The sequence below is a fragment of the Meles meles genome, chromosome 13 (assembly GCF_922984935.1).
Source record: "Meles meles chromosome 13, mMelMel3.1 paternal haplotype, whole genome shotgun sequence".
NCBI lineage: Eukaryota > Metazoa > Chordata > Mammalia > Carnivora > Mustelidae > Meles > Meles meles.
Genome location: NC_060078.1, coordinates 46675633 through 46694196, shown reverse-complemented (window position 1 = coordinate 46694196; position 18564 = coordinate 46675633). Strand labels below are relative to the sequence as shown.

At 48.0% G+C, this 18564-nt stretch overlaps 1 protein-coding gene across 3 annotated transcripts in view; it reads right to left on the bottom strand.

The window, feature by feature from the left end:
- The window catches only part of WDFY4 (WDFY family member 4), a 271420-nt gene that overhangs the window by 11549 nt on the left and 241307 nt on the right, over positions 1-18564 (bottom strand). For 2 of the 3 annotated variants that reach the window (XM_046027423.1, XM_046027425.1), the window contains exons 52-57: positions 14300-14453; positions 12265-12356; positions 7388-7600; positions 4736-4883; positions 3484-3668; positions 2400-2558 (exon numbers count right to left, since the gene is read on the bottom strand). In XM_046027423.1, coding sequence (XP_045883379.1) covers positions 2400-2558; positions 3484-3668; positions 4736-4883; positions 7388-7600; positions 12265-12356; positions 14300-14453 — 951 coding nt within the window. The remainder of the gene's footprint in view (positions 1-2399; positions 2559-3483; positions 3669-4735; positions 4884-7387; positions 7601-12264; positions 12357-14299; positions 14454-18564) is intronic. The other variant, XM_046027426.1, reaches the window with a different exon arrangement.

Sequence of the window (18564 nt, the reverse complement as noted above, 5' to 3'; positions counted from 1 at the left end):
ACCTCCTGACAATGTGTCAGAAGGAGGAGCATCTGCTTCCAGGTCACAGCTGACCGGCAGGTAACAGAGACCACAGGAAGTGAAACCAGAATGAAGGGGCGGGATGGGGAGGGAACTACAGCAGTACCTGTCTCCAAGGCCAATTAAAATAACTGCACAATATCATCATACCTAACTAAAGTAGCACAAAACAAATAAAATAAAAGCCTCGAGAAATCGCTCATGCTGGACACCTGTGGCAAGATGGGCACGGGGAGTCGTTGGTGGCACTGAAAAGCTATGGGACCACTGGAGGTAAAGCACTATGTCCCTGCTTGGTAATTCTGCTTCTTGAAATTTATTTTAAGGAAACAATTAATCAGAAGCAAACAGCAATCTATATAAGTTGTTTTCCGCAGCACTATTTAAAATAGTTAAAATGTGGGAGTAATGTAATTGTCTAGTTTCAGAAGAAATGGTTTATTAAACTGTGGTGCACTAGACATAACAAAACAACTGAGATGTAATTTTATGGAAATGGAATAATATGGAACAATTGAAATGTAAATTATAGAGACTGTGGAAAAGCAGAACCAATTGGATAGGCTGGGCAAAGATGGAATAAACATATCTGCACAATGATCAGAATGGTATAAATATGTATATCTGGGGAGGGCAGGAGCAACGTGAAAACTTTTATAGGGATTACAGAGAACTGCTCGACTTTGAAGTGAATTTGAAATTTGTCTTTAATGTTGTAGAATCTTTAAAAAACACTTAAAAAACAGTTTATGAAACTATGTAATGATGGTTTTGTCAACAAGTCAGAGACAGATCCTCTCACTAAGCAGTTTGGGGTCTGGGGGATCCCCAAGGCCATGTCAGCCCCTATAGGTAAATGAAAAAGTATTCTATTTCACCTAGGAGATAAGAGCCGGTGGGATTCCCCATCCCTTTCCCTCTTGATTTATTAACTAGGAGAGGATGATGACTGACATTTTTATGCTGTTGGTACCGGGGCTTTTACAGTTCATCTTCATTTCTAAAAGGGACCTTGGAGCAGTGGGGGGAGGCCCCTTCCCTGACTTGCCATGGCCAGTTCTACCCTCAGGCTGGATCTCTGGCTGTCCCCACAGTGGTGCCTTGGACAGGGGAATGCTCCACAGAGGAATGCACTGGCTCTTTATTCAGGTCTGGAATTAGAACCCAACCCCCTGACTGCAATTCATGGAAAGAGCTGGGAAACCTGAAATGCTATGAAAACGTGAAAAGGCAGGGCGCTCCAAGGTTGGCTTTGGAGGACCACCTTGGAGAGTCTGGTGAAGGCATCCTGCACTTGGCCCACACTGCTGCCCCTCCCCAACTGCTCCAGCAGGTGCCACTGCTCCTATAGGGTTCATCAGCCCCATCAACACTGACTTCCTTCTCTTCACGTTCACTGAGAGCTCATTGTGCACCGGCCATGTGCTGAGTGGGGCTTCAAAAGTGTCCAGAGGAACCCAGGATCAGTTCCTGTGAAACAGGTTTCGTTTAGGAAATCTGGCCCATGGTGAGTTTTATATGATTCTTTTGGGTTTCTCGTTATCTAGGGTGTCTATGGCTAACTACAAGACAGATAGAAACATAAGCTGCCCTTTAGAGTTGAGAATACCTAGTGGTACTCTCAGTCAAGTTCAAGGGTGCACAGGCAGGAAGCGTGGGTTTCAAGTTAGACGACTGAGATTAAAGTGCAAACTCACTCTCTCTGAGCTCCAGTGTCCTCCTGAGAAAGTGGGTAGAACTGTGTGTGCTTTACAGGAGTAAGATGAACGTACGCGGTCATTAAGTAAACAGTAAGGACACTCGGCTTCTTATTAGAGCAGCGGTCGTTCCAGAAGCAGGACCAGAAGGAGTCCACTGTCTCCTGCTTCTGCTCTCTTCCTGAACAACCACTTCTGTTCTGAAACAGCCTCTCTTATTTCTGCCTCTAGGACGAGTCCCTTAACTTCCATGCACCTGCTTCCCCCACCCCCCGCCGCCCCCAACGGTGAAGTCTGGATGATAACAGTACCTATTTTACAGGGCTATTGAGAAGGCAAAACGAGGCTGCGGGCATAAGCATGTCCCTGGCACAAGGTCAAAAACGTTCTCTAGTGCAAGGAATCTGGTTTCCCTGGCTCTGCGGCGCACGCAAGTGGCATCTCTCCCAGAGGCATGGGTCTCCATGGGGGCACCTGCCCTGTGGGCTTGTCAAATCCCCCACGGGCATGGAACCGTGGCCCTCTTGTGTCACAGAGCCATGTGGCACCCCCCAGGGCCTCACTGTGTTCTCTGCTCCTGAGGGAGGCGGGGCTCTCGGTGCTCAGGGAGTTAGCTGGGCCACACCAGACCATGCACTCGCCCCCAGCACCCTGGCACCATCCCCACCTGAGGCACCATACCTTCCTGAGGTTCAGGCTTCTTGGGCGACCTTTGGCCATGCTGAGCTCCCACACACACACCACGGCGCTGGCTCCAGAGGTGATGATCGTGGTGGGGGCCGGGCACACGGTACACAGACAGCGGCCCCAGGCAGCCAGGTTCTCGAACGTCATTAGGATCTAGAAGATACAAGTGGGATGAGCACTGGTGCCCCGGCCAGTACAGGGCTGGGAGCCTGGACAGGGTGGCAGAGGGACAAAGACAGGTCTGGATACTGCTGCCCTGTCTGTGTGCCATGGGAACTGGGGGGCACGTCACTTGTTCGGGGGGGCTGGCTCTGGTGACAAAATCCAGGCAGTTCAAGCCTGTCCCCAGGGAGCTCATACTCTAGGGAGCGGGGAGGCCAACAACAGCCTGAGGTGGTCAGAGACAGCTTTCAGGAGGGACCGACATCTGGGACTGGTTTCTGGCTGCCTCATGAAGTGGCAGGGAAGGCTGGGGGTGGGGAGAGAGGGCTTCGTGGGCAGGGAGTTCATGCATGTGATCAGGGGGTGGGAATTAGGGTGGGAGAGGAGAGCGGGGAGGCAAGGAGCCTAGGAGGCTGCCAGGGCCACAGCAAGAAGTGAGCTCGCTGGATGGGCCAGGGGTAAGGGTGGAGGAAGACCAGCCAGATGGTTGGCTTCTGGCACCAGCTGAATGCCCAGTGACTGTCCTCTGACTCGGAGCCATGACCAGGGCCAGAGGAATCCTGACATCCCACCCAGGCTGAGTGAGAGTCTGAGTGGTCTCCATGCAGCCGAGTGACCAGGTGGTGACAGAGACTGCTCTGAGGTGACAGTGTGCACTGAGAACTTACAAGCTGCACTCCTTGGAACCCAGGCTAGAGGCATGGCCCCGAGGGCCCTGAGCCCAGCTGTACAACTCTCTCCCTCCCAGGCATAGGGCACAGCCACATGGAGGTGGTGGGGTGTGGGCAGCTGTGCCTGCTTTGGGCCAGCCTGTCTCCTGACCGCCTCTGCCCTAGCAGATGGAGGCCGAAATCCTGAGCCTGCGCCCGTGCCCGTGCCCCATGCGCGCCCATGACCATGACCCATGCTCGCCCACCTTGTCGGAGCCGTAGTTCCCCAGGCAGCAGCTGAAGTCATCAAAGCCCCAGCTGAAGGTTCTGTTCCCGAGAGGAGGCAGCAGCACCTTGTTCCTCTCCACGGCCAGGATGCTCTTCTCGGTGGGGACGATGTGGCCAATGGCTCCTTTGGGGGATTCGGAGCCTAGAGAGAAAAGGTACATATCTACCCCCCAGTTAGTGTGGTGGAGCTTACACACCAAAGGACAAGACCTGCTATCACTGGGCCCAGAGAGGAGCTATGGCAGGTGACCCAGACTTGGCAAAGCACCAGCCTGGGCAGGCGCCGCTGGCTCACCAGGGCACGTCACTTGAGGGCCTCACTCGTGTTAGACCCTGGTCCCAAGCTGGTGCCCTGGGCCTCAGTTCGTCCCCTGCTTTCACACATACATGAAGGTCGCATGTGGCCATGCAGGTCTTCAGTGTCTCTAAAGGCTGATGCCAAGGGAGCAGCGGCTGAGGCTGTCTGGGTGACAGCACAAAGCCATAGGAGCCTTGGGGGCTCTGCCTTTCCTGCCCCTCCCAGGCACCTTATCTAGCAGGGCGGGGTGTGCCAAAGACCCTGTTCTTGGATTTAAAGGGGAAAAAAAGACACATCACAAAACCCCAACAAACCCGACCTTATAGTCCTTATACAAGTTCAGAATGTTGCCCCATGTAGTGCGAGTTCCCCAAAGCCGAGCAGTCCGCAGGTGGCGCAGACATCGGACCTCACACACACCCACACCGTGTCTCTAGGAGGCAGCCAGGCAGGAAGTCTCACTGGGCCATCTGCCCAGGACAGATGCTCCTGCCTAAGAGCTGCAGGCCCACCCGGGGGCTCAGGAGCAACCGTGACCACGAGTACCAAGGAGCAGAGGCTGCAACCCTCCCTCAGGGAATCTGGGTCTTCCTCGCTTGGCTTTGGAGGTGAGGAGAGGTGTATGTGCACAAGAAAGAGAGAGAGAGGGAGAAAGAGGGGTGTGGGTGTGTGTGCGCGCACACACACACATACATGAAAGAGAGGAATGAGTGTCTTAGACAGATAGGTGAGTGTCAGGATCTAACAGAGGTGGTTCTGGACATTTCCGGAGCAGATCTCTCCAGATCCCTTTTGTGACTAGAGACACAGCCATCTCAAGTCAGACCCCAAGATCCTCAAGGGTCTGTGCCCCTGAACCTCCAAAGGAACAACAGACACTGAAGGGACAACTCTAGGGCAGGGCGCCAAACAAAGCAAGACCAGGTAGTCACCTTTGACCGTGACCTGGGAGGGCTTCAGTGCCTGCAGATTGTAGAAGAAGGGCTGCGGGTGGCTGGGCAGGCTCCCGGGCAGGGCGACATCCTTTCCAGGTGAAGGCTTGCCCGCAGCGGTCCTGGCTGGGTGGGGTTTTGTAAAGAGCTGGAGAGACAGGGGACAGACGCAGACCACACAAGTCATTAGGGACAGATGGCCAGAGGCGGCAGCGGCGGCGACCCCATGTAAGTCGCGTGGCCGCTCTGCTCTGAGTGCTGCCTGCACTGGGCTTGCTCCTGACTGAGATGAGCATGAACAGAACTCTCTGGATCAGCTCTCAGAGGGTGCAGGTGAGAGGCGCGGGGCTCAGAGAGGGGCAGCTCCTTTCTCCAGCATCTAGTGTTGGACTAGCAGAAAGAGCCCTCCTGGCTGCCAACTGTCATCTTCCCCATGCTGCCTGGTTGCAGGATGACCTCCCTGAGGAGCCCTGGTCCCCAGCAGAGCTGCCTCTCCTATCATGGGCTCAGAATGACACCCTTTCCTCTCTAGACCACATGTCTCTCCTCATTTGCTTGAGCTATTTCTCAAATTTTTTTCTCCTCCTTTCCCTTACAAACTCTCTGCAGGAGCATCCATCTGGGCAGCAACACAGAATTCTTTAATAGCATCCATTCAAACATTCCAAAGAGCACAGGCAACCCCCATTAGTGGCCTTTTAAAATTTTCATTTTTCTTAGATCTCTGCTGTCAAATTGTCCCTAATACCAAACTTTTTGCATAACCAGGCAAAACGTGAAGTGCAAGGCCACGCTGCTGGCAGAATCTTGCTGCTGCCAAAGAGGGCAGCCGAGGCCACCTCGCCACATTCCCCTCCCCAACGAGGCAGTGTTTTCCAGTCATCGGGCCCACGCTTCTGCTCCTCAATGGAAGCATCCACTGGGTGCCACAACGGAGGGGTAGGAGCTGGTCCCAGCTGGGCATAGGGGCAGAGGCGAGGCTCAGCAAGCAGCTGGAGGGGGGGCGTGGAGGGGGCTTCTCACAGCAGCCTGGGCTCAGTGACAGGCCTCGATCAGATACTGGTCTACCTAGTAAAGCTGGGTGAGTGATCAATGCAAACAGAAATCAGAACGGGGACTTTTAACTGAGCATTAAATAAAGAACGTCCCTCCTTGCAAGCAGAATGACTAAAGCACCACAGACCAGAGGCCTGTCACAGCCTCAGCACACAGAGCCCGTTGATGGCAAGTGCACGGTCCTTGAAGTATCTTAATCCTGCCTCTGGTTGGAACTACTACAAGAATTCTAATTCTGATAATTACTTAGAAATATTTTTGTAAAAGCTCACAGGCTACATCACTAAAGGAAATCAGAATCTAAGATTGTGTGCACTCTCTGAGCATATGGATGTGAAAATATCTTATGCCTTTGGACAAGGACAATGACACAACTCGGAACAATTGGTTGGGGGGCGACTACTATTTTGATTGAATTGCTTTATCTGGATTATTTCATTTCTTAAAAAAAATGAAGCCATTAGACTACCCAAGCTTCTTTCCTGAAATTCCCCGCTTCCTACAAAGTGTTCCTTGGCCAAACCCACATTTTAGATGCACTTCGGCAGTCTCACATGCCCTTCCCTGGGAGTGGAGCAAACCTGCAGCATGGTATGCAAGACCAAGCAGAAAAGACGTTACTCGTTTTGCACTATAAAATGAGCCTGTCCAAGCCTCATGGTTACACGTGGGGAAGGCTGTGGCCCAGGATGGCCCTGGAATTGGCCGGGCTTACACATTCATTTCCCAGCATGGCTCCTGACTGCCCAGGCTGAGACCCCAGCCCATGGGGCCATGTTAGTAGCCCAGATGGATATCTTTAGGAATAATACTTTTCCATGCTGAACTGAAGTTTGAGGGCTAACCAGGCTGGGATCAGCTAACTTAGTGCTCCTCTTGCCCACTATTCACCAAGACATGCCCATGAACACACAGCCTCATATCACTACATGATTATCCTGATGTGGGATGGAGCCAGTGGAGCAAAAGGCCAATATGAGACCCCAGCAACTTCACCAGGGGCCCTGGGGGAAGAACTTAGATACTCTCCCACTGCTAGTGACATGGGAGAGGCTGTGGGGCCAGCCAGGTGGGCGTAGAGCTCTACCTCTGGCATCTGCTGAAGTACAGTTGTGGGCAAGTTATGTATTCAATCTCCCTGAGCCTCAGCTTCCTGATCTGTAAAAGAATAATGCCTATACCCAGAGCTTAGGAGGGGATTCAATGAGGGAATCATACTAGTAACTAACATTTGTGGAGGGCCCATCATATTTCAGGTACTTTCGAGCACTTGATGTCTCCATTCGTTGGCTCTGCACAGCAACTCTGCAGCATAGACACCCATATAGACAATTAAATCCTATGGATTTACTACAGTGTCCATCACATATCCCATAGGGGAAGGTAGTCTTCACCATTATCATTAATGACATCATCATCTTCATCAACATCAGATGGTAACAGAGGAGTAATCCCTGATGTTGAGGGGTGTAGGAAGACCATTTCCCCTCCCCAGTCCTCTCTTGTTCCTCTCCAGGAGAAAATGTCCTCAGCCACTCCCAAGCTCACAATGCACACACTCTTGAGAAAGCAAGACCCAGAACATGGATGCTGTACCTGTTTGGGTACCTGTCCAAAGTTGCTGACAAACCCCAGGATGGTGCTTCGGATCAAGGGGTCACTGATGCTGCTGAGGTCCACTTTGTCACCATAGAAGTAGGGGTGGAAGGTATTAACAGATTCCACTGCAGCTGACCCCTGCTGCTTGTACCCAAAGATGAGGTCTATCCAATGGTGGAGGTTGGCACTGACAAAATCACTTTCCAATGCCTGGAACCAAAACCAAAAGAGCATGAAAAATGGAGGCCTCTCTTGGACTTGTGAGCCCTCTGCACAGAGCAGGAGGGGAGCACATGCCTCAGGATGCTGATTCTGCACAGGAAAAGTGTGAGGTCTCACTGGCTTGATGAGCACTAAGTGGGGGAACATGCGGGCAACCAATGACCATCCAATTCCTGCCTCCAGCTAGTGGGAAAACAGATCTGACTGCTGCCGTCACCCTAGCTCATTCACTCCATGCTATAATCTCGAGGTTCAGAATATCTATGTCTTGTAGTGATATCTAAATGGAAGACTGAAAATAAAGTCTCGGGGTCCTCTTGAGATTGATATAGAAAAAGGGAGAGCTGATTCTGACCAGAAGTGTCAGGAGGGTGATATTAAGGGTAGCAGTTAAGAGAACATGCTCTGGAGCCAGCTGGGCCCCAGCACTGCCATGATCATTCCTTAACATCTCCATTCCTCAGTTCCTTCATCTTCATCTATGAAATGGGGACAGTAATTGTACCTTATTTGTGGAATTATGTGAGGTTAGGTTTGTGTCCCTGCCTGGTACACAGTGAACTCCATGTAATTAATGTTAGCTACAATGATTACACTGTGCACTTTCTAGGTCCCAGGCACTGATTGGGGTTTGATGTGTATTGTCTCTTCCCATCCTTATCATTTCTGTTTCCTTACTATCGTTCACCTCCTTTATTTCTTCATGTGGACTTGAGTTACTGTCTTATTTTAGCATGAAAAACTCCCTTAAGTGTTTCTTATAGGGCAGGTCTGCTAATGATAAATTCTTTTAGTTTTATATGTCTCAGAGTGTCTTAATTTCTTCATTATCAAAGCATAGCTTTGCTGGCTATAAAATTCTTGGTTGATAGTCTTTCAGCACATTGAATATTTCATACCACTGCCTTCTTACTTCTGTGTTTTTTTTAAAAGAATGTATTTCTTTATTAGAGAGAGAGAGCATGAGTGGGAGAGCATAAGGAGGTGTGTAGGGGCAGAGGCAGATGGATAAGCAGATTCTCCACTAAGCAAGGATCCTGTTGCAGAGCTCAATCCCAGGACTCTGGAATCATGACCTGAGCCAAATACAGATGCCCATCCAACTGAGCCACCCAGGTGCCCCATCTCTATTTTTAATGAAATATTAACTGTTAGTCTTATTGAAGATACCTTTTAAGTGATGAGTTGCTTTTGTTGCTTTCAAGATTCTTCCTTTGACTTTCCTTTCTGACAATTTATGATGTGTCTAAATATAGATCTTTTTGAGTTTATCCTACTTGGAATTACAGAGTGTCTTCAATGTATAAATTAATACTTGGCATCAAAATTGGGATATTTTGAATTACTTCTTCAAATATTCTTTCTGTCCCTCTCTCTCCTCTCTTTCTGGTACTTCCAATTTGTGTATTTTGGTATGTTTGATGGTGTTCTACAGGTGCATATATTCTGTTCATTTTTCTTCACTTCATTTCTTCCTGTTTCCCAGACTGGGTAATCTCAATTGACCTATCTTCCAAGTTTGTTGATTCTTTCTTCTGCCTGCTATTGATCTCTTTTAGTGAATTTTTCATCTCAGTTACTGTAATTCTCAGCTCCACAATTTCTACTGGGTTCCTTTGCATAATTTCTATCTCTTTATATATCTTTTCTCATTGTTATACTCTCCTTTCAATCTTTAAACATGGTTTTATTTAATGATTTGTACATATTCACAATAGCTGATTTAAAGTCTTTGTCTAGTAAGTCCAAAGGTTAGGCTTCCTCAGAGGTATTCCTACTGACTGCTTTTCTCCCCCATTATGAGCCATACTTTCTTTTTCTTTACATGTCTGATAATTTTTGTAGAAAACTGGGCATTTTAGACAATATGATGTATCAACTCTGGAAATCAGATTTTTCCCTCTCCCCAGGGTTTGTTGTTGCTTTATAGTTTGTTATTGTTGTTTGCTGGCTGGTTTATTTAGGACTTTTCTGAACTAGTTCTATAAGGTCTGTATTTTTGTTGTTGTTGTTGTATGTGGCCACTAAAATTTCTGTTCTGTTATTTTAATGATCATCTTATGATAGGATGAAGATTTCTTTAAATGTCTAGAACCAATTAGCATTCCAGTCTTTCCCCAGGGAGGGGCTTTGTGTGCATGTTAGCACAAAGCTTCAGTGTTCAGCTAGGCAGCCACCACCTGATAAAAACTCTGCCTTTACCTCATATCTTGCTTGCACAGAGCCTCAATGTCAGCCTGAAGTGAAGCTTAGGACCTTAGGAGCACAAACACAGCCTTGTGCATGAAAGTATCCCTATAGTTGTGTGTGTCCTTCTAGATTCCAGAGATATTTTGAAGTTTTTTTCAAGGCCTCCTAATAACTATCTCATTCTCTAATTTTTCTATTTAAGCTTTTTGGTTAGTCTATTTTTTGCCCAATTATATCCACTGCCTCTGGCAGCCACAGTGTCAAACAATTCTCTCTGGTTTATTTTTTCACAAATGTCACTAAAGAAAAGCCTTGCTGGTGGGGACATTCAGGGAAACATTAACAGGCCAAATAATGGCAGTTCTCTGGGTATGGGGCTTTGAAGGAACTCCAACCCCATTCTTCCCCCTCCAATGACTGCTAGACTCTTGGTTTTGACTGTTATTGTGGGCTGCAAAGCTACTACAGAGATGAAGAGGAGAAATGAGAAGAGTGTAAATTAAAACAACACAAGCTTGCTGTTCTTATAAAGACTCAGCCGTTTTTCTCAAAGGAATACTCCCCTGATTTTTCTAAGCCTCTAGTTAATTTCCAGAGTTGTGGAGAGTTTTTTTTTTTTTTTTTTTTTTATGATAGTCTTTGCCATTATTCTTATTGCTTTTATGGAATAGAGGATTTTCAGAGATTCCTACTCTGATATTTTCACTGATGTTGATCATTAACATCCTAATCCACTCCAAACTAATCTTTACCAGAAGACGTCTCCCCACTGTTGTCATCACCCAGGTCCCACGGGTCTCACCTCAAACCTATATCTGATGGCATTGAATTTCTCTCCTTTGTAGCACTTTGTGCAGTTATAATTTCTCTGTTATTTGTGTGGTTATATAATCAAGCTGCCTCCCCACTAGACCACTGGCATCTGCAGTCAGGCCTGTAGAGTGAATCTCTCACTCAGTCCAGGTCAACAACTTTTCTGAGAACATCTTGGAAGAGGGTTGCTCTCATCTGAATGTTAAGTTCATCTCTGGTCCAACTCTTCAAGACCAGTGGGTTGTGGGAGAGATGCCTACCATTACTACACTTCCAGAGGCAAGGGTAAACAGGGGAGACTTTTCTCCTTGGCAAGGGAGAAGGACAGAGGAAAGAGTCCAACTTTGTTTTTACTAGTCAGGCCCACCCCAGATTTTTTTTTTTTTTTAGATATAATTTACACATAATAAAATTCACCCTTTAAAAATGTACAGTTCAATGTGTTCTGACAAAGGAATGTAGTCATGTAACCACCACCACAACCGAGACAGGACATTTACATCTACTCAAAATATTCTCTTGTACTCCTTTTCCATCATTCCCTACTTCAGACCTTAGTAACTGCTGATTGGCTGTCTGTCCCCATAATTTAACCTTTTCCAGAATGTCATATAAATAAAATCCTAAAGATTTAGCTTTGAGTTTTGGATTCTTTTGCTTAGGATAATGCTTTTGGCATTAATTCATGTTGCTCTATGTATCAGTAATTTCTTTCTTTTATTGCTACATAGTATTCCCTTGTGTGGATGTATCATTTGTTTATCCATTACCAGTTGCTGGACATTTGGGTTGTTTTCAGTTTTTGATTGGTCTGAATAAAATGGTGCATATTTTTGTGTGTGCTTTTCCATGGACACGTCTTAATTTCTCTTCGGTCAATATATGCAAGGGGGATTGCTGGGTGATAAGATAAATGCTTCTTTGACTTTGTAAGAAACTACTAAGTTTTTTCCTAAGTGACTTTTCCATTTTATTTTCCTACCAACAATGTGTAATGAACTCTGATTGCTCCATATTCTTGCTTACTCTTGGTTTTGACAATATTTAAAATTTCAGCCACTCTTGTAAGTATGTAATGTCATCTCCTGTGATTTTAATTTATGTTTCCCTGTTGACTAATGATATTATTGCATGTATTTTTGTGGTTTATGCTAATGCATGTATTTGATCCAGGATATGGGTCCCAAAATGGCTTCTACCACATCAACCTCTCTGGCTGAGAAGCCAAGTATTCCCCAGTCCTGGCGAATCCTTTTGCCAAAAGGAGCCCCTCAGGATATACAGCCCTTCTATGAGCTATACTGAGCAGTACGGCCCAGTCATGGCCCTGACTATAGGGCCAGCTAAAGATACTGACTTGACCCAGGCCATCTAAAAAGAAACTGAATTTGTTTCTCCCAGTGATTCCCACAACAAACTGGCACAAGGACAGAATCTAATGGAACTCTTGGAAGAGCCCACAACACAAACTTTTTCCTGTTAACCTGGAGAATGGAGCCCAGCACCTTTTCCGGGCTCTCTAGACATAAGAGCCTCAGAAATGTTTGCCACTAGCCCTCTGCTCACAAAGAAAGCCTCCGAGGACAGTGAAGATACTGCAGTCTTCATTCAGGATGCCAGGGCCTCTGGTGTGACCCTGCTTGACTCACCTGTCTGTGCAGGCTGATGAACTTCCGAGGGTCCCCATCAGCCCAGGGAGGGAGCTGCACATCCCCCAGTGCTGTCCCGTCCTGCATGCAACCTGAGTAGGGTGAGAAACAGCAGGGTTTTGGGTGAATGGGAGCCCAAACTGGGCTAGGAACCAGGGGGGATACACACTGTCCTGTCTAGGACTTCTGAGTCCAGGCAGATCAGGCTAAGAGCTGTGTCCTGCACGGGCCTCACTACTTGCTGCTGCTTCTGTCTGGTGCATCCCCCCACTCTTCTGCCTGGCATATTCTTACTTGGTCTCTAAGCCTTCCACCCTCCACGAGGCCCTCCTTGCTTCCCAGGCAGGTTTGTGCTTGATTCACAAACTGCCTGTAAAATGGCAGTCGTGTGGCCATTGTTTGTCTTCCTCCCTACAGTTCTGTGCCCTTTCATCTGGGCGCTTTCTATTCAGGGCTAGAGCAGTAAGGAGATAATTACAGTAACAGTAAAAGCTATTGTATTTTGAGCACCTAACTCTATGCCAGGGCTCTATCCTAGGTGCTTGGCATACATCGTCTTATTGACGATCATTTAACTCTATAATTTATGTATTTTCTCTCCATTTTTAAAGTGAGGACAGCAAAGGTTTTAGAGGCAGCTTCCCCAGACAATAGAACGAGTCTGGATCCAAGCCCAAGTCTCTCTCCTACCCATTAGCCGCACAACCTTGGGCATATTGCTTAATCTCTTTGGGACTCACTTTTTCTACCTGTTACGCACCCCCTGGGGGAGGGGGCTGGTAGAAAAGATGAAAAGAGAACTATGTATAATGTGCTTAGAAAAACTCCAGGCATATGATGGTTGCCTGATAAACACTGGCTGTGGTCTTGCTTAAACCCTCCAGAGCCTTCAAGGTACAACTAAATAAAACCTTCCCGGCTTCTCTCTGGCTTGCAGGTTTGTGCCTCATGTGGCTCCTTTACCAACCAGCCTCAGCTCCTCGTCACCAACTCAGGCGGTCCCTCCTGGAGATCAGAATAACACAGGGCCCTCTAAATTACTCTTGAACTATTTTCCTACCTTCTGTCCTCATAACAATTCTCAGCATCAGATAGAATTTCATTTATATAAATACGTTTATATTTTCTCTCCCCTTCCTCCACCCCTGGACGGAACGTAAACAGCTTCAGGACAGTTAATTCCAGGAGACCCAACTAAATTCCCAGTGCCTAAAAAGGTGCCCCTGTGGGCTGTTTGGAGGAAGGAGGGTCCCAAGGAAGGGGGGTTCTGGGGTGCAGGTGTATGCTGGTGACAGTTCACGAGTGCCCCCCACCAGGTGAGGGATCCCATCTCCCTTCCTCCGGGGGCACAGTGGCCCACACCCTGCCTCACGCTCTGACCACACGGCCCCTTCCACAAGTCACCCTGACATTTACAGCAGAGGCTACCAAGGTACACACACAGCCACCGGGGGACCTGCTCATGGGGGCATCCTAAAATAGTCGTTCCTCCTCTAAACTGGGAAGATGGTATAGTTCATCCTGGGTGGAGCCGGAAGCACAGGAAAGAGGAGGAGCCACCAGCGTCCCCATACCACCACCCTTAGCCGCTATCCGGTAAGCAGTCTCTCCCAGGAGACCCAGCTTCTTTGGGTCCAACTCAGAGCCCAGCTTAACCTGTTTGTGGGCCACGGAGGAAAACGAGGCCACAGAGGGGTGGGGGTTTGCCCAGGTCACGCAGCGGGCCAGCGTAGACCTGGTTGTTCACAGGGCTTCTCCCTGCAGACTGAGGCCTGGGGACCCTCACAGGATGGGTGGGACCGTGCCTCAGAGACATCCTGGCAGCCTGGGGCCTCAAGTCCTTCCTTGGCTGCCACCTCACCACTGAAGGCCACCATCGAGGGGAGGCCTCACAGCGGCCACACTGGTTGGGTGAAGGGTCTCTTCATTTAGTTGCCCAGCAAAGTTATTGATGAAGTTAGTCACTACCTGAGCTTCGGGGGAGCAATCCCTCCCCTGCTCAGCCCACCCGGGGCCTCACCCAGCCTCCACGCACCGAACTCCACGGCGTTGCAGTTGACGAGGAACTCGGGCAGGTAGAAGAACTCTGGAGTCAGCTCCCTGACGTCACTCATGTTCTCCCTAGAGGCCGACTCCCACGCGTTCTTCATGCTGTGGAACATTCTGTCTGCCACATCAAAGCTTCCACCCTGTGAGGAAAGGAAGCTCATGTGATCACCTCTAGTGAGAAAGACATGCAGGCACCGCCCGGGTGGGCCTCTCCGCGCCCACAGCCACTGAAGCACCGCTTCCGCCATCAGAGCTTTCTTTCCATTCACTCCCACACACGTTCGTTCACGGCTCCACATGTGCGTGCCATGGTTTTCTCGTGCCTCCGTTCACTCGACCGTTCTCTGGACCCTTTCCCCGAGGCTTCCCCAGAGGATACGTGATGCACTGTTCATTCTCCATTTCAGAAATCCGGGCTCAGAGGAGAGACAGGAAAAGCAGAGTCATTCATCTGTCCATTCCCCACATGTGCTAAGGGCCCACTCTGAATCACACACAGACAGGACACAAAGACCCACTACAGGTCAGAGAGTGGGTCAGCCATGTCATGTGGGATCAGGGCAAGTTTTCTAGAGAAGTGGACCCCTGGTGAGTTTGCAAGCCTGGTGACATAGAAGAAGACAGAGTGTTCTGAGCAGAAGCAAGCCCAAGGCCAGGAACAGAAGCAAAAGGAAGCAGGCTAGGTCAGGGCCCTGCTGACATCTAACAGAGCAGCCTAACAAGAGAGAACAGGTCTGAGGACAAAGAGCTGGAGGGACACTAGCTTCCCGGAGACAGGAAGCTGGTCCATGAAGATAAGGTGTCTACACACCCTCCAAGGCCTGCCCCAGTTCCAACTACCATTTCCACAGGAGGCCTGATGCATCCCAAGCTTGGCAGCTAGTATTGGACCAGGTAAGACTTAAAGCAGATTCTTCCCTTGGGTACTCTGCTCCTCTTATCTGTGTCATCAAATCTCTTTAGTTGATGCTACCCTTATTTATCAGGTGGCCTTGAGGGTTGGGTGGAGGAAGAAAGGTCTGGTTGGAGGAATGAGGATGCTGGGGGCAGATGGACTTCAGGAAAGAGGTTCTGAAGTGGGGCTCTGCCTCTACTTAAGTTTGGGGACATCCCCAAAACACCTGCCTAGAATTGGATACTTCACTTGTCCCCTAACAAGGCTGGGCCTTCGTTCAATCAGAACTTGTCCACCTTCTGCCAACTTCTGCAGGGTTCTTGTGGCCTGAGAACAAATGGGTAGTGCCCTCTTCTGCACCCGCCAGCTCCCTTCACTTCTCGGGGACTGAGGTCTCCTGGCAGCATTTACTTAAGGAAGCTTTGGGGCAGCAGGAGTAGATGGGGGTAAAGAAGGGCCACAGCCTCCCCTTAGCAAGTCTGCCCCATGTTAGGCACTTTATACAGAAATGTTGGCTCCTGATCCTCATAGCAGGGATGTCAGGAAGGAAGTCCACTTCCATTCTGCAGACCAGAAAACTGAAGGTCCTCAGCATGTCCTGGATTTCCCAAGGCTATCAAAGCAACCAGTGGCAGAACTGGGTCAATCCCATGGATGCTCCTCCAACGGACATGCTTTCTTTGCCCTTGTACCAGCTTACTGCGGGGAGTCCGTGGGCCTGGGGCAAATGTGATCTCCTAACGTGTGGGGCGAGTCGTCTCAGCTCTTTCTGCAAAGGCAGAATCTGCCACTCGCCTGAGGCGGGCCCCATCTGAACATCTTGGTGGGCTGGTCGGTTTTCTGAGTCAGACCTGAGGATCCAGGGAGGCCCATGGGTCATTCTCTGCACACGGACATGGACAGGGACACCGAGAAAGCTAGTTGCATTAGAGTTGGAACAGCACACACTACCTGGGCAGCTTAAGGATGTGGCTTTTCTCCAAGGTCGCTTTGCTCTTGTGTTGAAATTAGGGGATGCTGCCCACCATCAGATTCAAATTGAAACGGAAACAAAATAGGGGGATAGTGTTTTTTAAATAAATCTGCACCTAACAAGTGGCTCATTGAAACATATTAAGAGCTTTGCATATTTAATCTGCAGCCCGAGCCTTACATCTGCAGGAGATTGATGCCTTCTCGTCCTCCTGGATTCCTTTTGCAGCTTTTATGAGTACTGATGGTAATCTCCTGAGAAACAATATGATTTGGTAATAAAAAGATTACCTGTATTAAATAAAAATAATATATACATAGGAAATATTGTTAGTGCTACAAATCTGGTTAAAGATATTACCACAAAGAAAAATGTTATTTTTTTCACAGCTGTCTAATGCATTTTAGCAAAAGTAATATCTTTAAAACTTAAGCCTGTATTATTTATAAAGGAAGCAATAACTGATTTTCCTATTTCCTATATTAATAAATGTATTTGCATACATTTGTTTCAAAATTAATGGGTTTTCTCACCTCTGCAATACGAAAGAAAAGCCAAATTCCCTAGAAGAAAAAGTGGAGTTGTTCTATTGCTTGTACTGTAAGTCTGTGGGTGGACATGGAATCTGGGGGCCGCCAGCAGGGAGTCTCAGCCATGACTCTCAAGAAAGGAAGGAAGGAGAAAAGGAAGAGAAGACAGAGAAAAGGAAGGGAGAGAAGGAGCGAGGCAGGGAGGCACAATGAAGGTCTGCAGAGCCCTGCCACGAGGAAAGTCCAAAACAAAATAAAATAAAACAACAACAAAATTAAGTATACAGACTGGGTGGAAACCAAATGATCAGAGAGAATTATGGAGCAAAGATTTTGCTCCAAAATCTATTCTGCATATCTGCACATCCTTAAGTATCAAGAACAACGAATCCTATGTGTATCCAACATGCTGAAAAAAACAATAGTAAGATGATGATGATTATTATTATCAACAAAGGAACAACCTCTCATTGCCAGAAAACTTTTCCCATGTGACACTAAAGAGCTAGAAGACAAGGCAGCCAAGGCTGGAGGTTTCGGAGGCAAAAGGTAGAGGAGCCGAATTTTACATCTAAATGATATTACTCCTTCATGAAGAAGCCAGAAAGATATTCTGAATATTTAAGGGCTCACAAACAATATAACCCTAGGTATCCTTCCTCAAGTAAAATACTTCCAAGGGGTACAAAATTTTGCAAAGAGATGAATCAAAATTAAAATCAAAATAATGGGGAGAGAGATGGCCAATTAGGACTTCTGCTGGACATTGACAGGAGTTCAGATTAGAAGAAAGTTTGTGATTGTGGTACGTCTATTAAAACTGGAAATGGTCTTGAAAGGAGTGTTCTGTAGTAAAGGCACAGCTCTTGTGTGCCCCTGCGTCCCTGGGTAAGCATTTCAAGAGGGACAGACATTCTTAAACCCCACTCCAGTGTGGGCGGGGAAACTATGCTGAAAAAAACCCATTCAATTCTTGACCAAGACCCGCAGCGAGTTCAACAACTACATGAGCTCAAGGACCCTTAAACACAGAGATTTGCACACTACATGCTAGAAAGTCTAGTCTTCCTTTCCTGTGGGACTGACCTGAGTCAACCCACCACTACATCCAAGTATGGGATTGGTTTTATGAGCAGGCTGACAACCCATTCTCCTGGAAGATGGTTTTGCTGGTATTTTACAAGTATCCCATGTAACCAATTCACTCACAGGACCCTGTGTGCGTGAGTCCTCTTAGCTACTGTCCTGTTTGTGAAAGAGGCAGTGTCAGCGAGAGGAGAGGGCGCCCCCGCTGGGCAACTGGGCGGACTGGCATGGGGGTTTCTGCCCTCCTGGCAGTGTAAACACCAGGGAGTTTCTTAAAGTCTTAATGTTTCCCACACTCTACTCTGCCACCTGGGGTGACCGTTGTGGGTGTGCAAACTTGGGTGAGCACTTGAGTGTGAATGTGCGTGTGTGAGCACGTGTGTGTGAGGCACCTCCTGCAGTGCCAGGCGGACAGGAAGAGATGCCCCAAGGATCCTGCCCTGAAGCCCTGTCCCTTTGCAGACCAGGAACGGAGGAGTGATCCTGGGCTGGGGCCCCGGCCTCAGATACATGGGGGAAGGTAACCAGGGGCTCTGAAGAAGAAAAAGAAAAAGAATTTAAAAGTTCCTGGAAGCATTGGGAGAAGAGGAGGAGTGGGGTTATGGACATTGGGGAGGGTATGTGCTATGGTGAGTGCTATGAAGTGTGTAAACCTGGCGATTCACAGACCTGTACCCCTGGGGATAAAAATACATTATATGCTTATAAAAAAATAAAAAATAAATAAAAAGGTTTTAAAAATTAAAAAAAAAAAAAGGTCCTGGAAG